A 23,823-nucleotide genomic window follows, 5' to 3' on the forward strand; every position below is an offset into this window, starting at 1 on the left:
AGGCAGTACTATGTACAATCGATAAAGTGGGGAGAGACGTTCTAAGAACTCTGCATTTTCTTTCTCCTTATAACATATAAATTTTGCATACGTCCAATTAGTAAATTTTCCCTTAATTTTGCAGCCATTTCTGACACAAAGAAGAGACTTTCATCAGTATATATACATGACAAGGAGCAACGGTAGGGTGCAACTAGCGAAGGGACCCAGTGTCAAAAAGTCACAAGTAAATGGATCACTCGCGTTGAGCGTCCAGTAGAGCGTTTAGTGCAGGTATTTTTAAAGTCTGTGGAGCGCTTACAATTATAAAGCCTTTCAAACGTTTAACGTTAGGTAGAATCTGTTGTTACACTTAAAATTCAATTACCCTAGTTTTTGACAGCCGAATAAAAGTTACTTAACATATTTTCTAGCTTATACACAATTCGCAAGTAATAACGCCAAAAATGTCTGCGGAAATCGTAAAAAACAAACTTTTGGTCAATTTTTGCCCTTTATTCACGCGAACTATGTAAACACCAGAAAATTATACAACTTTTATTTGACTAAAAGAACTTTAAACAGAATGTGAAAATTTATTCCAGATCGTATGTAATTTTAAGCAGATTTCAATCTTTCGATGACGTCACAGAAAAGGTCTGAAATAAGCAAAAAGTTGTTGCTGCCATTTTGTTTCTTTCATGACGTACTATAAGTGTGCCATTTTGATTCAATTTGGACAAGCCTGTCCAAAGTTATGGAGGTAGGGTGGAATCCGACCCCTGATCATAATAAGCTTAAAATACCCCGAATCAAAGAGATTTTGTGCTGCACTTATTAAAGGCGGTTCCCCTAAAAAAAATATACCACAGAGGATTGTCTTTTCTGAAGATACTTGATGAAGATCATAGTATGCGACAATACGACAAAATTAAGTAAAAAATTTCATTGATTGGTTGCCATGGTTACCCGTTGCTAGGAAAAGTATAGGCAAAATATGACATTTTGCTGTTTGACGCCTAACCAAGTAACTGAATAACATGCCTTACTTCAAGCGATATTTTTGGCTGCGTATGTTCCTCAAGGGTCAGGTGTATGGATTGAGTGAAGCGCATTTTGCAAGGCTGCCTCGTCTTCCAGAGAACTGATGTGATATTTTTTAGACGAAAACTAAAACAGGGCGAAACAGGCAATATGTCGACAAAATAACTAAAAGACAAAACTTCGATTTGAACATCGGTTTCATTTAAACACTAGGTGGTACTACTGCCTGTAATGGCAGATGAAATTGTAAAGTGTGAGTGCTTCGATCTTAAGAGTATCTTCTTCTTTTTTATTTCGCGTGAATTCCGAACTTAAACGGGAAAAAATCTTGTTTAAAGATTATTTTATGGAAATTCGTGACTTATGCATCGACACAAGGTGTACGCCAGGCGCTATTTGCAGCTGTGAAGCACCAAATACTAAGTCTAATTGACGACAAGAAAACTCTGACGAATTCACTCTCTGACTGCATGTGGAACACCACATTTAATATTCAAAACTGTATATATTGTCTAACCAGTTCATTCCAAAACGGATTCGGGATCCCAAGTTTAGGAATCATACCAAAATTGACTGCAGGTGGTCTCTAGTTACCCACGCGGTAGAAAAATGACTGACGTCACCACCACGTTTTCAAGTTATTTGGTCTCAAATTTTAAAAGCATTGCAATGGCTTCATTAATTTAATAAAAGTAATTGATGTTAAATTATTGTTATTTTCGTCACGCCGCTTAATTAGTCAATAAGCATATGAGACATAACTTTTTCGGCAGCATTAAAGGAAAATGAAAACATCAACTTTGCGTGTCACAGACAGACGGACACACTCTTTGTATTATTTTAGGCGACTAGTCGATAAGTCCTGTGGAAAAATCCAGTTAGGCAAAAGAGCAATTGAAAAATAAGTTTTTTAGATGTTTAGCTGACGTCAGCAGTGCAGATCCAAAAAAAAAATTGCGAAATTTAGTTTACTCTTTGCCTGAAAAGTATAGAGCTTAAAACGCCGATGAGAAAAATGTATAGGATTATGTGTTTTCGACGAACGCATAAGGAAGGGTTTAAAAAGTTTTGCAGACGTCAGCAAAGACCCGCAAAACCATAAAAAAATTTTTTTTCAGAATTTTATATATTAAATTCCGTCATCGAATAGATTTTCAAACGCTGATCGAGAAAATGTATAAGATTTTATATCTTTGACAAATCACCACATTGTTTCCAAGTTATTTGGCCTCAAAGTTTTAAATGCATTGTAATGGCTTCATTAATTTAATATACTTTCCTTTGACTTAAATAATATTTTAACGTCAAAGTTTGGTAAATTACAGAACAATTTTATGGGCGATGTTTAACAGACTTTATTAAAGAAAATGATGAAGAATTAATCCACTTTGAAAACGTCACAGACAGACAGAACTGGCGTATTATTATATAAGATTTATTCTCGCCCTTGTAGCACAAACAAACAGGAAAAGGCCTGATAAAATTACTAATCCCTATGACGTTCATTGATCAATCGTGAAAGGAAGTGATAAAGTGATGTGAACATTATCTCCTTACACTATAATAAATTCCTACCATTTAGCACAGGAACAAAAAAATTCCAACACAATAAAAACTTGAAAGTCATCGTTCTAAAATAAATGTAATCAAATCTAAATATATGGTAAATGATTTGTACCGTAGAAAGTTGATTATAAGAAAATAAATTATGAAAACTGAAATCAAAACTAAATATAAATAATTACCTGCAGCTAATTTGTATTACTAAGTTGTCATTTCTTTAATTTGTTATTCATACTCTAAAATAAAAAAATGTATGCAGGATTAATTGACAAAGTTTGATGTAAAACGTTCGGTGTATGTAAATAATCACGTCTTAGCAGCATAGAAGGCAAAAACTAAATGGATCCAAAGAAACTTTTTAAAATAATAACAAAAAGTTCGATTTTGTCATCATTTGTATAAAATATAAAATTAAGTTACTGAAGAATGGAGTGACGATCTAATGGACTGATCAAATACAACTCTACGCGAGCTGACAGAAATGGGGGATAAAAGAGGAACCTGGAGAAAAAGTACGAAAGTGATTGTTAACACCTTCGGACAACACAATCCCTAAGGAGATTGATAATAATAAAAACTGAAATATTAATTGGTAGAACATGCTCGAATCATAAACATGAAATAATTAATAAGCAAAATCAAAGCTGTTATACCTACCGTAAAGGGGAGGGGTTTGTTAATTAGAGGGAAGTTCAAAAGAAGATGGCATTGATTTTAAGATTGGCGGTATGGGTGACTTTATACACAACATACCCTCTTATCAATATACCTTCTAGGCTGAGAAAGAATTATACTATAGCACAATATAGTACAATTTAGCATTTGAAAAATGGCATAGTTTCGTAGCATCGTCGTCTAGGTATAGTGATGTTTCTAACATCGCAGCAATTGCAAACTTTTTTCGGGCTCTATCACCAATCGTCTTTCAATGCGTTATGTAATCCAATTCACCCCCTCCTTATTTTTCGGAAACGCAGTACATCCACAGTTAAGCACTAAAACTTAAGTAGCTATCCATCCTCTACACAAATATACTGTTAACTTCATAATAAACTTGAACTCTGTCACGACAGAAACGTGTCATTGTTAACTAAACATTTCCACAATATATTGTTTTTCAAATTACATGTTTTTGTTGATAAACAAAATTGATATTTTCATTTTGCTCTTACTTTAATTTAAACTGAATGTCTCACTGTATGTGATGCTTAATTATTTTGGCGAGAAGTTTCTTTGATGGTGGATTTTTTTTCTATAAAATGACTTACTCGGCTAATTACTTGTTTTGTCATCACAGTGATGGTATGACAAACTTATTATGAAAGTGATTAAGTTATAATTGTGATAATATAAAAGCAAGTTAATAATATACTATTATTAGTATAAAGAATATCTCGAACGTAATGTGGCTACGAAGAAAGACATCGAAACACTACGTAACTATCAGACCTTTATTAGTAGAAACGAATAAAAATTATATTTTTATGTACTTTTTATGTACTTTTTTTATGAACTTCTATGTTCAGGCTGCAAAGTAAAGTGATGACTAATCATGTATTTCAAGTATAGCTTCCTTTTTTCTATCGCATTGACAAGAAAATAATTAAATTAACTTGCTTTGAAAATAGGAAGTGTAATGCACTAATAATATTATTTAAACAAACTCAACAATCATGTGTTCTATCATTGGCCTGTCATCACTTTAAAATCAATTACAGCTATCCTAAAAGAAATTCAAAAGCTAATGGAAGATTCAAGTAAAGTTTATCCCACTGAGAGGCGCTTTTGAGAGTTCACGTGTGAGAAACTATGAGCAACGAAAAAGAAGTTACATCTACCTGTAACCTCCAGAACAAAATTTCTTTTAGCTAAAACGATGCAGAATACTGTTTATCAAACAAAATAATAATACTAATAATAATATTTATACGCTGGGATTGAAACATAATGAACAAAGAACCTAATAAACTTTCGTAGTTTCAAAACCACCACGAAAATTTAGGAACTAACTTTCGCGTCAAAATTTTTTAAGAAATTTTCTGATAATAAACTTTCGTCGTCGACCAACACTTTAGCGTGAAGGTTAAAAATTACCACGAAAGTTTTTTATTAAAGGTAATCTTGAGTGTGGCCCACGTGTTTGGAAATTAATAGGTTACAAACATCAAAATAGCAAATCGTCTGGTCTTCCTATAAACTTAGTGTGAAAATCATACTTTCGTGGAGAAGAGCTTTCAACTGCAAAAATTAGGTCCACATTTTCTTTCAATTCAGCCAAATTAGTTCCACATTTTTCTCAATTCAGGCTTTTTAATCGCAAATATGGGGTTCTGCAAAAAATTTATTTCCCGAAATTCTTCCATAGAGTACAGTTTGAGAAAACTGGTTTGAACTGCTCTGTACCATTTGATTGTGTCAAATCATTGTCTAACTAAGTGATATATTTTGTGTTGTATAGTTTTAACAAGGAATGAATAAACATGAGCAAATAAAATATGTATTTCTTGTTAAATTACACATATAACAGTCTTTTCCCGAAAACTAGCGACCTCGAAAAGTTCAGAGGCTTTTGAGTTAGGTGGTCATTTTATTTTAACTTTTTTGATAATTTCTAGAATGGTCGGTTATGGCGGTTGTCAAAGCTTGTGGTTGTAAAGTGTTATTGTTATTTTATAATATCCACCGCAACTTTTTAGGGAAAATGAAAGTTGTTTCTTTAGGTTTTGATATATTCTCAATTTTTAAACCTCAATTTGTTTTTACTTGGCAGGTAACCTTTAAGAAAATTTGCAATTAAGGTTAGCTTAAAGGAGAACTAACCACTGATAACAAGTTGTGGTTAAAATGTTTATTATAATGTGAATATGAACTATGTTAATTTTTTTTATTTTGGAGCGTTTTGGTTCTCCAGATATTTAAGATCAAAGTAGTCCTACAGTTGCCGGCATAACAGTGTCGGTTAGGACTTTCTGGTCGATAAAATATTAACTTGTGTGACGTAAGATCCCGTAAATAAACGTATTCTAAATAAAGGAAGCGAGGGAATGCTAAACTCTGATCTAAGAGTAATTTTTTTTATCATATTTTGAAATAAATATCTTTATCCAAATAAAATGTTTCACCGTTGTAAGTATAGTTTCAGAGTTTTAGATAGAGTTATCACTTGGAAAAGTATTACGTGCATGCGACTTTATTACGAATTTTTTGAGTGTTAATTGTGTAACCTTGATTACACTTTTAAGCGCAGGGAGTGTATACATAAAATTTGGTACAAAAATACCACGGGTGTGGTTACAAAAGAGAACAGCCTCGATGTTGTTTGATGTTGTTGTTACAGATGCCTCAGCTACCCTATAGCTTACATTTAGGATTAAACTAGCATTTATAATTAATACTAAGTAAAATGGGTCAAGTTTGAATATTAAACCTTTTTCGCTATAGCTAGTTAGACTAATTATAAAAGGACAAGACTGAGCTATATAGCTGGTGAAATATCAAAATTGAAGAGAAAAATTACATCACCGTTTTTAGCCTTATAATACACATATTTGAGAACACCTGCGGGAAATTTCATTGTTCATCAAGTTACCCCATATGGGTAATATGAAACACTTCTTTATAAAAGAACATCATTTCACGAGTAATTTCACGAGGGTTACTTTCGCACTATCTAAAATTTTTGTAGATAAACTTTTGCGATTATAATATAATTTTATATTTTTTATAATTATTCAAATTTCTTGCTGAAATTTTTTTAGGTTTAAAGCCAATGTCCTACAGTACGTGTAAATTTTTTGTTCCTACCCTATTTTCAAATGAGCTATGTAACATTGTTTTAGCAGGAAGATAAAATAAATTATTTTCAAACCGATTAGTCGCTGCAGCGATTTTGGTGTCAGGGTTATAAAAAACTATGCTTTTTGTACAAGTAAATGTTCTATTACTTCAGTAAAATTTGAAATAATGACTTGAAACTTAGTATTATATGTTTTTAAACCAGTTTGATGAAATGAACCCAAAACCCACGCATAAATAAAAAGTTGTTAGAAAGTTATTTTTTTGTTCACCTGGATCTGCGACACGGTTACTTGCACTAATCGCTTAACCTGGTGCCACTCACAATTAACTTTTTAATATCCACAGGAACTTATTCTGCAGAATGCTGAACAAGTAACAATAGGCTTCATCATAAGTCCTGTGAATGTAGGTTTATGAAAAAAATATTACACCTTTAATGCTATAAGCACTCCATTGGATTTGTGACACATTATATACTAAGTGTGACACAGTTTACCCTATACAAAGTCTTAACCTGGACTGAGACTATGGGTCTTCCTACTACAAGTGAGTATCAATTCTTGCTGTAGTTTCCTAATTTTTAGGTATTTCATAAAAGAAAACAGAAAATCTAATAAGAAATTATTTATGAAAAAGAAACCTGGACATTTGCAAAAATTCATTTATGAAACATAGGTTTCTATTTGTAGTGAGAACATATTTAATCAACATACAATGCCTTGCATACCTAACTAGCTATATTACGCAAGTCTTGACTGTTCATTGCTAGCTATGGGTGGTCCAAAATAACTAGCTAGCTAGTTACCTTTATTTAAAATGACAAAATACTTTGAAACATCTTTTATGTTGCATTCATAAGAAAGGGGTTTCTGTTCTTTAATCATCATTGTAGGGTGCTTCAAATTCTTGTAAATCCAATGAAAAAATTGTTTAAAATTTCCCCTTTTTCCCCTTGCACTACTCATGACATTTCTTTGCATTGTTTTCGATTCTAAGTCATGATTCCGTAGCTTTCCACCGCAAAGTTCAGTTGTGTCTCGTTCAAAAGTTTCCTGCGCTAGTCAATATGATGAACAACGTCAAGGAACCCTGGGTAATTTTGAAAAAATGTGGTTCTGCCTTATGATTTTCAGATTTTTTGCAGCTGTTATTAGCATGATTTAGCACTCGAGTGCCACCCTCCGTATATTTAGGGAAAAATGTCTTTTAATTTGCTAACCTTGAAAATAGAACTTCAATTGATTGTGCGCATTAAAGTGCACTGAAAGCAATATTGTGGTAGCAAAACAAAACAAAAGCAGTCTCAAAGTTTTTCTTTGTTTACCTACTTTGGCATGTTGTTAAAATAGTTGAAAATTATTTCTTTTTTTATGATATCGTTCTACTGGAAATTAACTTCCTCGCGATAAATTATAATCTCTTTTAGGAGACTAAGAATTTAGTGCATCCTCTCTAGTCCTAGTGAGTATGCACGCTGTGTGACGTCAATAATCAACAAAATATGTACAAACTAAGTTTTTTTCGTCAGTTATTTTTTAAGATAAATTGTATACTTACTAGTCGTTATCCCGTGGAAAAATCCACGGGTTCGCCCGTCCTTTTTATACCGCATTGCGTGCGTCTCGCTACCTGCACAGTTAAGCTACCATTTTGCGTGACAGACGGACGGACGGACGGACAGACGTATACGGGTATTATAATATAGATAGAAATGTCAAATGTCAAGAGGCTGTGATGAAGCAATAACCAAAATGGCTAATTTTAATAACGTTTATCAAAACAGCTTTCTAAAAACTTGAAAACACCAGGAAAATACGGTTAGTATCAAGTATTAAGTAGTATTAACTAACATATGAGAGAGCACAAAGTATCAAGTACAATACTTTGTGCTCTCTCATATGTTAGTTAAGTTAGTTGGTATGAACGTTGGGATTAAAACTTACGAAAAATGTTATACATATTAGACAACTTGAGAAAGTTTAAGAACAGGAAAAAAAAGAAGCTAATCAGCTTGATTGCTTTATCATATAAGAAAGAAAATAATGCTATCTAAAATTGCTGTTACACTACCAATTTTAACTGGAATATACCTAAAGCTTTTAAATAAGGTCACCTTCTATTTCTTCTAGTTTTTAAATTTTTTCCGCCTACAATTTTTGAAGTAAAAAAGATTAAAAAGAATGACAAAGGACACATTGTATTACCACAAAACTACGTAATAATTTGAAAAATGGACTCGCCATAACAACCTAGTTATACTTACTCAGCTAAATTATACGGGAGCAGCTCCTTACATTTTCTTCTCCTTCTTTAGAAAAAGGTGACATAGGAACGTATTTTGTTACGAAACATCCAAAATTTAGTGGTATAAGTATGTGTATATACCGAAGTTTAAAAAAGTGATTCAACGTTACACGTACAATATTACATAACCACAACATCAATCATATTTGATCAACTAATACACAGGACTAAAAATAAATATGAAAAAAGCCGAAAAATATTTTTATTTTGGTGCACTAATGGCAAGGAAAATTCTGAAGCATAAAAATTCTCATAAATTGCAAGTTAAGATCAATTTGACGTTGATCAACCATGTAAACCTCCCCCTCTTAAAATAAAAAATAAAATAAAACTAAAATAAATAAATGATTTTATTTGCATTTATAACTTATGAAATAAATAGTTAATAGGCTTAAATACACAATCATCTTAATGTGTATACAGACATATAATGAAGAAAAACACTTGCGCGCATTTAAAAATACAACTTTCATTTTTAAATGATCATTTTTTTTTCGAGATCAATTGTTTTACTCACTTAAGCACAATCACATGATCCTTATCGAAATTCAATTAAAAGAAATTAGGTTCGTAAACATGTTGGAAGCTGAACCTACCATTTTGTTAACGTAGCAGGAAAAAGAGTGTATATGGAATGCTGTGTCAACAAATTCTTAAAAAACAAGTTAATTTTACATAAAAGAGCTTAAGAAGTTGTATTTATTTTTCAAAAATCGAGAAAATTTTATAAATTTCGGTAGGATTATCCTCAGAACTTATAACTCACGACAAAGCTTTATTTTACTAAGAGAAATCATTCTTTGACGTTTGGACACGTGATTAACCTGATTTCCCGATTTTTCATCAGACTGTACCCCAAGATCGGATTTTTGGGCAAGTTTTGGCCTGTTTTCATTTGAAATATAAAAAAGTGAAAGTTTGTTAAATACCTTATTCCATGAAATTAACGAGTCAAGAAATTAACGCGAATAAAATTAACGGTCATGAAATTAACGTGGTTTAATGAAATTATTTTTAAACAGGCATTTAATTAACGCAGTTGGGCAAGGTTGTATTTAAAATGCACTTAATTGACGCGAATTTTAGAATATGCGATATCACATGAAGCAAAACTTACAGCAACAGTCGACTCCACGGTGGTAAATTGTAGTAAGTAACGGTAGTAAATAAAAATTTTCGTTGTTTGGAAAGACAATGGCAAAAATTTCAAAATTTTGGAAGAGGAAGTATGATTTTAGTTAATTTTCCACTTGGATCAAGAGTATGAATATTATACAAAAGCTATTTTAAAAAAGATTGTTGAAAAGGAGAACACGGTTGAGATATCGTCGAATGAGGAAGACATAGTAGAAAATTTGTTAAAAAAATTGCATTGTTGTTTTTTAGGGTTTTATATATTAAAAAAGTATTTTTATATAGTAAAAAAGTCACCAAATTAACTGTATTACAACTAACGAGTCATAAAATTGACAGTCTTTAAATTAACAATGCATTTAATTAACGGTCATTAAATAACGCGAATTTTGAAAACCATGTAAATTTCATGACTCGTTAATTTCATGGAATAAGGTAACTTTTCTTTCGCTACCAAAAAGAATTGAAGAGAATTTGTTTTGAAACTAAAGTAATTAAATTTTAAGTAGTGGTATTTTTGCATATTTCTGGTCAGGTAAGTAGCGTTTGAAATAATCTAATCGCATTTTCTAACATACCGGCTTTTTGAAATTTGAGAAAAATGGGGATGTTGAGGTCAGCAAGAATTAACGAATTTTGAGAGTTGAAATTTAATCAAAGAACAAATTTATACTGGTTTGGACGACGTGAAACCTACTTTGTTTATTTCTGTTATATTTGCTTATACCGGTTAAGGAAACATATTTTTTTCAAAATGTTTGTATGTATGTTGTGCTTTAAATATATTTAGTCTAACAAGAGTGTTTTATTTTTGATGTACCAAGAGAAAATATGATAATAACTTAATCTTCTCCGAATTTATGTTTGTCATTCGTTTGGAAGCGCAAAAAACATTTGCGGAGACTACTATGTCAGCACTGCGTCAAATTTCTTGATATAGCTCACCATTTATCAAGACTAGGTGTCTGTAAAAGGCATAGTAGATGTTTTTATTTTCCTATTAAGTTGCCGAAAAAATCAATGTCACAAATGTTAATCGACAAAGTAAGCGTCGTGATGTCAATAACATTATATTAACTTTAATAGCTTCCTTTAAATTAAATAAGCAATTCCAATACACTTATTAATTTAATGCCAAATAATTTGAGAACAAGGTAACCACGTAACGTAACCACGTTAATTTTATCATACCGCGCGCTTAACTATGGACCACCAGGGACTAAAATAGGACCAATTTCATAAAGTTGGGACAAGCACTGATTCGGCACAGATGTGAGATTGAAAATTAATTAGATGTACTGCGAATGGAACCACAAACAAACTTTGTTAAAAATGGTGAGGAATAGAAATGCCCATGAAGATATATGTGATACAGCTTGCTCAATAAATATATCTGGTTATTAAAGGCCTTTTTGTGACGAGGTTAACGGACTTAAAAAAGTGCTGTTTTGTTTCTTGGAAATAAACCGTCTAAATTCTGAAACTCGTAGAGTATATATAATCCAAAATAGTTATGTATGTAACTTTGTAATTCGGTTACATCGGTATGAAAAATACTCAATTATAAATATTAAACGTTCCAAATCAATAACATCTTTCTTTCTCGATAAGCTGAAAGCAGAAACCACAACCATGCCTAAATGAGTACTGCAGTTAAGCCAATACACTAGTTCGTAGTTTCGGCGAATTATTGCTTAAATAAATCTTTTTTTGCTCTTATTAAAAACTAAAGAAAGGAAGCAAACTATTATAAATTAGGAAGGCTCTGACCATGAAATAAAAAGAAAAGTTACAATTACTACACATATGTTTCAAGTAGGGTCACTGGCAAAAACATAGTTAATTTTCATGCCGTGGGACTAATTATTTCTTCAGAAAATTAGAAATATTCATAATGTCCATTGTGAAAGCCTTATTAAACTCATTCTGTTTACTTCTTTTTTTCAACAGAAAACGAGAGAACAACTTAAACTGTGAAGAGGTGTATTGCTGAAGGCAATAAATATCACAAACATGGTAACCCTCTTAAATATAAATATATAACCACAACCTTGGATAAAAAGTATTACAGCATGCATTATAGTGAATTGAAGCATATCTGCGAATAACGAGACATTTTAGCAAAGTGGATGCGTTCATTTTCTCCTGATGTAACCAAAAACCTTATATCCAATTTGTTAACGTTATTGTTAACTTTGCAACATAATTTTATCCCCTCTTTTGCTGAATTTCATGGACGGGCGAAGCCGTAGATGTTTTCGAAGCCTAACAACGATTCTATTATATTAATACCTTGTTATTTTGTTACGCCATAAGTTAATGTGTTTATTTGGATTAGAAGTAGCATGTCGAAAAGTTTATTGACGTTAAATGAAGACGTGAATCCAATACACTGACCGTACTATTTCTAAAACTAGTTGATAAGGCCCTCAGAAATATCTACTGAGGCAAAAAAATATTGGATGTTTAAATTGTGATTACGTCAGCTATGACCCATTGATGCGCAGTAAAATTTTTATACCTTTTGGGCAAACGGTTGATCGAACTATATGAATATGGTTTGAATTTCATTTCAGGTAGTCCCTTCCAAGCTATTTAGCCTCAAACATAAAAAAGCGATTCAATGGCTTTGCTAATTTAAAATTGCTAATTTACCTTTCATCAAACCGTTACATCAAATTTTACTAACAAATTATACTGTTTACAATATACTGTTCACAATATGTCGAACTGATTATAAGTGTAGAAAATTACTAAAATGTGTAAAAAGTTCTTGCTTACAAAAAGAAATAAAAAAGAAAATATAAAAACCAAACTATAAGGTAACCGCCCAGCGATTTTCTGATAAAACCCATAAAAACACGAAACGGTTTTACTTTGAAACAGCAATACAAATCCACATCTTGTAATAGGCGAGAAAAACAATGTTTTATATGGATATGTACAAGAAAAAGCTGGGTATGAGTAAAACGAACCGCAAACGATGGCAGTGAGGATTTTTAATTATTTTCTGATTTTGTGACATAAGAATAAAGAACTTCCCAAAACCTGTTCCTTCATCCTTCCCAAATGAACAAAAATCTTAAATACATTTTAATTAATTAGAAAAAATTGCAACTTAAACCACCAAAATATTATTCAAAATGCACTAATATTTTACATTAAAAAAGAAGCGCTTATTCCAGTCTCACATGATTCATTACATATTTCATGTTCCTTTACAAAACAGTTTGTCATATGGCCGCTTGATCAAATAGATGGTATTCTTATTGTTTCTGGGATCAAGGTAACGCTCCGCTGTAAATGTTTACAAATTAATTAATTGGTCTTTTTCTGTTGCGCTAGGAATTAATTAAAGTTGGAGTACGTTGCAAATGAATCCAAGTACTTATTCAACACGGTGTAAATGAACTGATACTGTCGCTAAAAGAAAAAATGAGTGAATAAATACAGTGTGCGGAAATTCAAATGTCTTCTAAGTTTATTCATTTATTTTTTTATTCATTCATTTAGTTCACTCACTTAGTGATTCATTTTTTCAATATTTCATTCATTACTCGTTATTTTATTTATTGCTTTTCCTAGTGGATCTGACATTATTATTAGGACTTTAAACTTGACTTACCATGTTTTCAACAAACTCAGGTCTTGCTAATCTCATTCTTCGTACAGTTTGAGACACATCAGCATGCTGTTCAACTTTTAGTTGGTCCAATGCATTCATACACGCTATGAAAGTTCCACTTCGATTTGCCCCATCACTGAAAATACAAAAGTGCTTAAGGACACCATTATTATTCCGTTGCATCAAAGTGGGAAAATAGGTATTTAAATTACAAATATAAACACAAACAACGAAAATAAAAAACAAAGAAACAAACAAAAACAAAAAGAATTACCTGCAGGTAACCAATATGGTGCCATCTCCATAAAATTGTTGCGACTTTAAAACTTCACCAATTAAAGTGAGCAAAGAACTACAATCAGGAATATCATGGTTTGGCCAATTTAATTGCAATTTATTAACTTTGCGATGATTCAAAATTTAGGAATAGTATAATTGAATCAGTCAATAATTTAACGCTGATACAGACGAAAAAAACAAATTATCTTGTTTCAACATCAATTGCTAGAAGTATTCAAATGTAACTAGCTGTAACTATGTCAAAACAATATAACAAACAACGAAATTTCTTCGTAATTACGTCTTTTTTGAATTCTTTAAGAGACGCTATTTTAAGTTTCTGATGAATGCTCATGGTGATTTATTATTGCTGGAAACTTGGACTTCATTTATTTGTTACACACTTGAACACACAGTCAGTAATCTCATGAAAGGATTGTAAGGCAGACATAATTAGTCATGTGACATTTCTTGCCATTAAATTATCTTAATTCAGGTTTTAGTATGAGAACAGCAAAAGTTAGAGAGATAAGCTGTTTTTTCTATTCATTACAACATATATATGTAATCGCACGTTTACGAGTGCAATTAGGAAATAATCGAACGAGTATTTTTTTTTTTACTTTTAATTTTCTGAGTCCGTTAGGACGAGGATAAACTTAAAAAGCAAAAAGAATTACGAGTTCGATTATTTCCTAGTTGCACTCGTAAACGTGCGATTACATATACATGTTGCAATCAAAAATTCTATCTGTTTTGCCCTTTTTAAGGACATAAGTATACGTATGTTAAAAAATTGCAAACCGTTTTGTTTGATATAATGAAGGACTGCATATTGATATCACCAGCACGAGTGCTTGATTCAACATTCACTGTAAGATTACCAAACTTTTCCGATCCCTCAACTGGACAAAAAGATGGATAGTTATGATAATTCTCGTCAGTGCTATTTCACATTACAATCGTAGTCACATTGTTTGCCATGATAGCCTCCCAAAAATCATCCAATGTTTCAACTAATGGTGCTTGCGTAGCTATTATACCATCGTTCTTTATGTAACCATTAACAAAGACAGCATTGATATAATCGGTAGAATTTGTGGTTTGAGGCACATATACACGAAACAAGTCACCTTAAGCAAGGGAAAATTGAGTATAGGTTATATTATATTACTAACTTGTCCTTACATTGATGCAAAAGTAAAGTTGAACAAATGAGTGCTTACTTGCTAGTATATTTGGATATCGGTTTTTCGCTACATTTTCCTCTAACAAAGCAGCTTTATAATTTTTTTCACCAAAAGGTATATTAACGCTGTTTAACCTCTCAAATTCATTTTCCAGAAGGAACTTTCCATTATGCTTTTTTGATATTAATTCTCGGAAAGTGCTTTGAAATTCTGATGACATTATTCCAGTGTAATCACAACACAGTGCTTCGTAAATAGCACTGTAAACAAATTTATACGCGATCTTCTCGAATACTTTCAAAGTAGTTGTATATATCATCAAGCTGCTTTGTTCTAACCAAGTGCAGCATGGCGTCAATGATGATGTATGATCCAGTCCTACCAACACCAGCACTACAATGCACAAGAAGTTGCTTCCCACTTTCATATGGGATAAGCTGTCTCACCCGATAGCAGAAATTTAGCAGCAACGTGGGGTAGTCTGGACAACCGTGGTCAGGCCACGACGTAAAGTGAAAATGCGTAATCTGATGCTTATTATTTTCGTAACACACTTTTATTTAACGAATTACATAGTCAGCATGTACTTGTACGTCAATCACTTCCACTTCAATGCCAATATAAACCTCTTTTCCATTTATTGGCCAATACTGCTCACACTTTCGTTTGCCCTCTTCTGATATCTTTGTAAGCATGACAATAGCTGCAGGTTTTTCACCAAGCACCATTCGCCAGAAATCAAAAATTGTTCCCTTTTTTGGTCCTTGAGCAGCAATATATTCAACTTGTCCATTATAGTTCTGTATATAGTTTGCAATAATGTAATCACTAGTCTCTTTACCAGTAATTTTCTCCAAGACAAGGCGAGTATGGTCGTACGCTGTGACGTTCGAGTAACGATTTTTTTCTTTATTTTTAGGCATTGATCCAACTTTATGTTCATGTAAATGTTTCAATGAAACACTTTTAAATTGCTTTACAATGTCTGAGCTGATTTTATCCTTGTGTTCCAAATAAAATGACAAAAACTCTTGAACAGAAAGAGGTGGAAATGCCGGCTTCGCTGCAACATTATAGTAAGATTCGTTTAGTAGACCTCTAATAAGAAATAATATTAGCTAATAATTGTTTAAAACCACTTTAAAAAAGCGACTACATAGAACTTATTATCCATCCGACCTGCTTCGTCGTCTTTATAAACAGTTTCATGTGATTTTAAGTCATTGTGACCTTTCATTTCTATAGAAGTTAAGGAAACACGCTTGTTGCAAGAGTTCTTTAAGGTTTTACGTCGTCTAAATAAACAAGATATGTATTTCAAAAAAGTTATACAATGTATTTTTTTTTCGAAAATTTAATCTGGCCTAAAAAATCTTGGTGTTGTTTTCGAGGAAGTTAAGATTTATCTAGGTTAGGATCTGTCCAACTTATTAATAAACATATCATTTACCTAAAAGTACAAATGACTATAAGAGTCCTTAATGTGGCACTAGGTAGAAAAGGGGGGTAGGGCCTGAAGCATAAAGTATCAGCCGCCTCTTTGACTAGGCTGAACATTTAATGGGCATATGATGTAGTAGTAAAACTTATCGTAACTTTCAGTGTAAAAAAGAGTGCAAAATTTTGAATTTATTTGGGGTTACCGCGTTCTTGGGACAGGGGTAAGTTCCTTGAATCTGAAATCAGATGACACCAACTTAAGTGTTGAAGCAATATGACGTAATTTTTTTACATCTGTTATCTTTAAATGTAGTATTATACAGTGCAGTACCACCGAGGAGTTTTGTAGAGAGAGGAAACACATCTCCTTATAAACCTCCTTGGTGCCACCAATATTTTTATAGAGTAAACGTCGTTAAAATTATTTTTGTGTGACAATAATATTTTTGTATAGTCACACATAGAAATTTAAATATATTGTGACGTAAAAGAAATGGCCTATTTTTGATATGTGTGACCATAGTCATAAAAAAGAGAGACGGGTTCAAGTCGGGTTTGCGTTCTTATGTCTATGGTGTGAAAATCCTTTTGACGTTAGTTTTACTTTATTTCGAAGCATTTTTTCACAGAATGTTCACGAAGGAAGTAAACATTTGTCCTTAGTATTTATTCCAGTTGTTGAGCTTTTTGCTTGCCCTGTTTATCGCCGCTTTCTTGTAAACCTTGCACATAAGGAAAAAGGTGTAGTTAACTTTCACGTTGATGTGATAATTTACAAGCATCTTCTTAATTGGAATATACCTTCTCATGAGAATGATTACAATAACAAATACAATGATGACAGCGACACCAGCAGCTGCAACACCTGCTTTTAATCCAATACTTGATGATACTGTTGGCTCCACATGTTTAGGAGTCACTTTTATGTCTAAAATAACAAAATTGTGTATGAAATGCGTCACAACGAGTTAACTTAGTTAATTTCAAGGTTTGCATACAGGTAAAATACGGTTCGATAATTCATTTTTCATATTCCCTAATGGAAGTTTTATTTTAATAAAGCTAAATACAGTTGATTTGTCGCTAATATTTAGTCACATTTTAAGCCTGGTTTGTTTTTAACAGTATTTCTGTACAAATATTTTATTCAACATAAAATATAGAAGCACAAGAGCATGATGCTTGAGAAGAAAGAATACAGGTGAAAGCAATTATAATCACAAACAAGAATTTGTGTAAATTAACCAGCGTGTTTAGATAAGTAAACTTACCTATCAGGATTCCTTGATAGAGATTGGAAAAATAATTGATGTTATTAAAACCATACTTTGTAATATCCTATTTAAAATTTAAAATATATGGGAAAATAAACATTCTAAACAAGAAATGGTTACGACAAAACATGTAAACCTACATTTCCATTTATAACAGCTCGAGAATACAAATAATATTTTCCCGTGGTGGATATTCTTGCATTTAAACCATAAACATCTTCTTTACCTTCCACAAAGATAAACTTAATAACTTCTGTTGTCAAATCATCAGCGTTTACGGTAGCAGCAAGAAAATAATCTAGATTCTTTAATTTAGATTCGGCTTTATTTGCTAGTTGGTTTGGTAGGTTAATCTTGCGAGTTGTTGATATCACAACCTCATAATAGCTACAAGTAAACATTTACTTTTTTAGATAGCACAAATTAAAAAGTTGAATGTTGCCTCAGAGTTCTCTTTTTATGCTTATGCTAATTTTTGTAGAGAAAGGGAAATTTATAATAACTGACAGAGTTGTTAAATTCAACAATACTTTATTATCATAAATGTGCACAGGAAAGAAAGTTTTTTTAGAAAAAGCGAATTTTTTTGCTTTTTTGCGCGGATGACTAAGTTTTGCGGGAATTTATTTTTCGCCTATGATCAAACTTAAAATGTAATTGAAAATGAAAAAAAGTAACTTTTTGGTAAAGTCCTTAAACATCTCTATTGCCGATTCACACCCTTTGCTGATTGACGCCAAATCTTTCTTCCATAGTGCCTAGCTCATAAATGCTCGTCCTAAGCCTAAAACATCTTTATATTTATGCATGACACCTTCTAGCAAAAGGTAGCAGCTATAGATAACTATCTATTCTGCAAGAGGTAGATATTGTTTTTATGAGGGAACACGAGCATGCTTATAATGTTAGAATTAGATAGTAGCTACAATTTTGAAACCAATAGTATCCTCGCCCGCCAGATAGTGTAAAATACGCTCGAAGGTTACGAAAGCATGGTTAATTTTGTGACTAAATCACCGTATCACCTGCAAGCATTAGTGAAAAGCAAAATCTCCGTTCTTCTATCTACTATCAAGCTTCGTAAAAATATATCATTGTTCTATTATTTTTGTCTATTTTATTATTTACAAAAATTGTAAAAAAATGAGGAATATATACTTTCCTTTTTCTTCTTTTTTGTTGCGTTTTTTGGTATATCTTCATGCACACATTACACAATTGCAGACGAACAAATGATACTCACCTGATTGGTCCGTTTTCATCTGAAGGACAAGTCAGTGTGACAATCGTAACATTGTTTGTGTCATTAGTAAAAACAGTTTTTACTAAACCAGGTGGCGATGGATCTAATAAAAAAGTAATTATCAATAACATTCATCATGTAGAAGATTCTATAAATCGCAAATGATTTGATCAGGACTGCTCTAATTTCTCTAAAGTTATTCAAATGCACTCACCATTTGGTTGAACATAAAAGTTGTATGGTTCAGCAGATGTTCTTACTCCTTGAATTTCCGCTGTAATATTAACTTGAACACGAGCTGCTGCAAAGGTTATGTTTGGAACATTAAAACTTAAATGTGGTGTGGTGGTGCTGATAGATGGAAAGAAGAAATTACTTTCATGTTGATAGTCCTTTGATGCTGCAATTGCAACCTGAGGAAAGAAAAGCATTGCATATCTTATTGAATACATCAAACAGTAGCTATTATTAATTATTTAAAACTATTAAGGGAATTAAAAAACCCTAAAATAGAATTGCAGATCATGTTGTGATAACAAAATATGCCATAGCAAATATCAATTAGAACAGGTACATACATAATATTTGTCGACTGAAAGAGGATGCGAAATTGGTGCTTTCCATGTAAATGTGATAGTTGAAGAAGATATGCTTCCTTGTATTGTATGAGGCTCTTCTAAAACTGAAAATGCAAGAAAATTATAAATTTAATTACCTTCTCATTTCAGTACTCTTAATTTCAAAAAACGACGAAGTTTAAATGTCTCTTACCAAATTGACATCCTTTTAATCGAAATCTTAAACAACATCTGCCACTGTTACATAATGTTGGAATAATGTGTAGAAAATTTGTAACGATGTAGGGATTTAGCCAGTTAACAGATAAAGGAGATATCCGTGCAGTGGTACCAATTAGACTCTAAAAGTAATATAAACCGAACAATCTACACGTATAGATTGGGGGAGGAAAAAAGTGGAATAAATTGAGTCATTGGTTGTCTTATTTACTACCAGTTTTTACGCAAAAAAACTAGCTAGGATGGTGTCTATCTAATTCAAAGATTCCCTTCATTAACGTGCTTTGATTGCACTTTTTTCGTTCTTAAAATGACTTATGAACTACTTCCTCAGGCACTAGTTTATGCTCCAATTTGTTTATGCTAAAAAAAATTATAATTTATTTTCTCAGAATTTAAGTTAAAAGGTGCATTACTGGTTTTCATACAGCGGAGCCTGAGGACTAGTAAAACACTTGCAGGGACAGCACAACTTAGTTTCTTGGTGACTTACTCACAACGGATTCCTTGTGTAATTCGAAAATAAAAAGGAGTGTTTAGCTTTCGCCCTGTTGTTTCTTTCCTAATTCTTTGATCGTATTTATTGTTGATTTATTTCTTAAATCTATGTTTGACTTCTACAAAAATGAAAGGGATGTGTCGAGAAACTGTTCAAATGTGGAGCATTCATTCAAATGTGGAGCCTTTGTTAAGGCTTGGATCCATTAAGAAACATGGAGGTAATGACTAAGTGTGTAGCGACTGGTTGTGTGTTTGTAGCAACTGTATTCGCTGTATTAACTGTATTATACACTTGGAAGTTGTGGAAGAGTTATTTTTAAGACAGGCAGTACACTAAGATTTGCGGCAAATCCCCGTGTTTTCATTAAACCAAACGGGGTTGCGCTAGGTACTGCTATTGTTGGAAAGTTCTTTTTTAATAACATTTCACATGTGAAGTCCACATGTGCCAACCAATCGATCCGTATGTGCTGTAGCTCTCAATTTAAGTGTTTCTTATTGAGTAATCGAGCTGGCCAGCCCTATAGTACTCAATGTCTGTCTTTTAGCTATGATTAATAACTATTGTTTTCATATAAAACAAAACAAAACTGAGGGAAATTAATTAGAAAAGCATCTAACACTAATGTATTTGAATATGGATACACCATATTGTACTTTGTATTCTTTCACCCAGCTATCTTCATTCGAATCTCCTTGTAAAATTATTCCAGAAATTACTACTTGTTTATTAAATACAATGTGAACATAATCGGAAGAATCTGTTCCACACCATGCATATGGACTGTCAATATCAATATTTGTTACAGATGAACCGTTACTGCTGTAGATATTCATATCTGTCAATGTTTCAAAACATACTAAAGAAAAAAAGAAATTAAAATTCAGCATGAACATTGATTGGAGCAAGACAGCGCAAAAATGCACTTTTACCTGGGTCATAACCATAAACTTCAACTTTCATACCACACTTGTTTTCACAAGTTATTGCTGTTATTTTAATATATTTCATTGTTGTGGGCTGCGATATAGAAACAAAAACAGCACCCAAATCTGTATTCTCCAAAAAATTCTAAAAATAATTTACACAGCACGAATATATGTAACACGTAACGTTTCATAATATATATATATATATTTATACACCAGATTAAATTGAATTTTATGCCAGATACTAACCTGTTCTAACTGTGTAAAGTTTTCACTGTCGTTTGTATAACTTACTATGTATTTTTTCACAAACCGTTTCTTCCATTTTTTGTAAGAACCTTGTATAGATATGCCAGTAACTGTTTTCGCTTTTATCAAATCAATTTGCAAATACATATTGCTACTTTCTAGAATCATCCCCTCTCCAGCAACAAATAATCTCGCTGATTTTGCATTCTGTCCATTGTGTCCAATCAACTGGGAATCCTTAATGATACCGCTTGACATACCAAGTGGTAAGAGTATTTCTAAAGAAGCATAAAAGTTGTAATTCTTTTGCATATATATCTCTATAATAACCACTCTTGTCGCTACTTCAGAAGCAGTTTGATTAATGGTAGAAAAGCTACCGAATAACAGAATAACTTAACCCTTTCTTTGATTTCAATTTAAACATATAATATTTAATTAGACCTACAAAGTTACACATTTCATTGACACACGAATTGACACAAAACTTATTAAAAGATAACGCAAAAATGATACTCAGATCGGTGACAAAAAATGTGGTCCAACCTCAATTTTTTGAGGTTATTTTAAAATTGGAAAGAACTATGAACTCGCCTTTCATTAGCAGCCGAAATGTTGCGAAAATACAACTTCTGTGTATACAAAGTCACGATACCGATCCATTATCAATGTCCAATTTTATACCATGACTAATTTTGTCAGCAATTTCATGTTATTTTTTCCTGTATCATAGAAATAATGATGAAATTTTATTAAAAGTTAAAATAATAATTTAATTTTTGGTTAGTCCTACTGGCTTTGTACTGCTGCTAATTTCAGTGTTAAGATACGCGACTGATCTGTTTAGACGCAGTTTAAAAATGTTTTCCACTCCTAGAACTTTACGGGAATTAAAGCAAATAATTGAATTTTGTGTCCCCTATTAAAACATCATGCGAAGTAAGTCGCAGGATAATCAGGCAGTTCCTTACTTATTGCGCCATATAATTTTATGAATATGCATTGAGCTATATATAATATGTGTGTGTATCTTATATGCATATCTACGTAAATTCAAATTGGCCCATTTGAAGAGAACACCTGAGAAGGTTTTTATGATAAAAGAAATAGTTTTTTTGGAATAAAGTAAGCTCACTCGACTAGCTTGATATACCCTAAATTCGCCACTGCATGTGTCATGTATATTAGGTAAAACAGATACAGACAACATTACCTGCCTAAATATGCATAGGGTATAAGATTAACAAGCAGGTTGTTACTTAAAAACATCAACAATTTTACACACCATTCTCTAAGCAACCATAAAGTTCCATTCGCAAACATGCGTGAGCTTTATCATCGGTTCTGTGTACACGTGTTACATACAAACGAACATGGGTAGCTACCATTGATGTTATAAACCAGTTGTATACTACATTGGTGTTGTCAACATTTTCTGTGAACTTCTGAAATGTATAATTTTACAAACAGAACGAACTGACATTATATAAAAAATAAAATTCCTTTAAAAAATCCAAAAGAACGTGTTGTGGGTGGTATTGCACTACCGGACAATCTTCACTTAAAACAAAATATTGTACTCAGTATAGTACAATTAATTGCAGTAACTGGTGTACAATTCTGTACAATTATATATAAGAAGGATATAAATAGTCCACACATTTGTTTTAAGTAGGTTGCAGGATATTCAGGCAGTAATTTATTCAGTTTATTTGAAATTATATCAATAGGACCTTGATATTAGTTTCTTCATCAAACTGATTTGAATTATAAAATTATTTTGGAAATCTTCAACGGGTTCATTAAGATTTTGTGGGATTTACTTTTGAAGATCGCACGAGACCGCCATTTTTCAATTCCGTATCTATGTTTGCAGCATCTTATTTTGCATGCAAGTCAGAAAATTAAAAAAAATTGCAAGTAGAATACTTGATCATTTTTCAATACACCACAGTAATGTACACATTTACCTTGTCGTTGTGAAAACGCGTCCAATCTTTCCCATTGTTTGAGTATTCTAATCTGAATTCCACTATAAAATTTGGATCATAATTTGGATCACCTTGAGTAGCAATTCCATTGATTATTGTTTGATTATAAAAAGAAACCTAAAAAGAAAAAAATAATGTCAATGTCAACAATGTACAAATGTAAGTTGTCATGAATGGAGTCTCCGCATATCCCTATTCTTCTTTTAGGAAATGTTGACAAGGACAAAGTTACTATAGATTTCCATATTACACAAATTTTCAAAGTCACATTAAAGCACTGTACTTAGCCTGCGAATATTATATTGAACTATTGCTTGGTCGACAGGCACATTGTAAATATTAATTTAACTGGATAGTCGCGTTTATGGTCACAAATTTATGCGCGTTTTTGCTTTATAGCTATCACTTGAGCTCCCCATTCGTTTAAACCCGAAGTAAGTTGAAACCTAATTATAATTAATTGGAAAAGAGAACTGAGTGAT

The 23,823-nt window shown here is 32.2% G+C and overlaps 3 protein-coding genes across 9 annotated transcripts in view; all 3 read right to left on the minus strand.

The window, feature by feature from the left end:
• Positions 1–23,823, minus strand: part of LOC130655618 (receptor-type tyrosine-protein phosphatase S-like) — a 54,956-nt gene that overhangs the window by 28,950 nt on the left and 2,183 nt on the right. For 2 of the 5 annotated variants that reach the window (XM_057458389.1, XM_057458388.1), the window contains exons 1-2: positions 2,769–2,839; positions 2,599–2,654 (exon numbers count right to left, since the gene is read on the minus strand). In XM_057458389.1, coding sequence (XP_057314372.1) covers positions 2,599–2,650 — 52 coding nt within the window. In that variant the 5' untranslated portion in view covers positions 2,651–2,654; positions 2,769–2,839. Of the gene's footprint in view, positions 1–2,598; positions 2,655–2,768; positions 2,840–22,635; positions 22,796–23,320; positions 23,459–23,823 lie in introns of those variants that run through there. The other 3 variants (XM_057458386.1, XM_057458387.1, XM_057458390.1) reach the window with 3 other exon arrangements.
• Positions 12,686–15,489, minus strand: LOC130655626 (receptor-type tyrosine-protein phosphatase epsilon-like). Of its 3 annotated transcripts, none has more exons than XM_057458401.1 (5): positions 14,953–15,092; positions 14,531–14,859; positions 13,722–13,799; positions 13,448–13,583; positions 12,686–13,245 (listed from the first exon to the last, which is right to left on the minus strand). In XM_057458401.1, the coding sequence occupies exons 2-5, from the start codon at positions 14,593–14,595 to the stop codon at positions 13,171–13,173; spliced, it is 354 nt and encodes a 117-aa protein (XP_057314384.1). In that variant the 5' UTR covers positions 14,596–14,859; positions 14,953–15,092; the 3' UTR covers positions 12,686–13,170. The 3 variants fall into 3 exon arrangements, 2 of the variants coding, with proteins under 2 accessions (XP_057314384.1, XP_057314383.1); XM_057458400.1 differs by having other exon boundaries at positions 13,722–13,861; XR_008984706.1 differs by having other exon boundaries at positions 12,707–13,245; positions 14,953–15,489.
• LOC130655625 (receptor-type tyrosine-protein phosphatase epsilon-like) lies at positions 15,333–17,146 on the minus strand. Its single transcript, XM_057458399.1, has 2 exons — positions 16,096–17,146; positions 15,333–16,012 (listed from the first exon to the last, which is right to left on the minus strand). The coding sequence occupies exons 1-2, from the start codon at positions 16,151–16,153 to the stop codon at positions 15,477–15,479; spliced, it is 594 nt and encodes a 197-aa protein (XP_057314382.1). The 5' UTR covers positions 16,154–17,146; the 3' UTR covers positions 15,333–15,476.

The sequence above is a fragment of the Hydractinia symbiolongicarpus genome, chromosome 8 (genome assembly GCF_029227915.1).
Source record: "Hydractinia symbiolongicarpus strain clone_291-10 chromosome 8, HSymV2.1, whole genome shotgun sequence".
NCBI classification, from domain to species: domain Eukaryota; kingdom Metazoa; phylum Cnidaria; class Hydrozoa; order Anthoathecata; family Hydractiniidae; genus Hydractinia; species Hydractinia symbiolongicarpus.

Coding starts and splice junctions, on each gene's coding strand:
- LOC130655626 (XM_057458400.1), bottom strand. CDS start 14,560: ATGCAGTCCTTCATTATATCAAACAAAACG. Junction 13,584..13,721: donor ACCATATTGGTTACCTGCAG/GTAATTCTTTTT, acceptor TTGTATTTTCAG/TGATGGGGCAAATCGAAGTG. Junction 13,246..13,447: donor CTGAGTTTGTTGAAAACATG/GTAAGTCAAGTT, acceptor TTTTTCTTTTAG/CGACAGTATCAGTTCATTTA.
- LOC130655625 (XM_057458399.1), bottom strand. CDS start 16,153: ATGAAAGGTCACAATGACTTAAAATCACATGAAACTGTTTATAAAGAC. Junction 16,013..16,095: donor TTATAAAGACGACGAAGCAG/GTCGGATGGATA, acceptor TTCTTATTAGAG/GTCTACTAAACGAATCTTAC.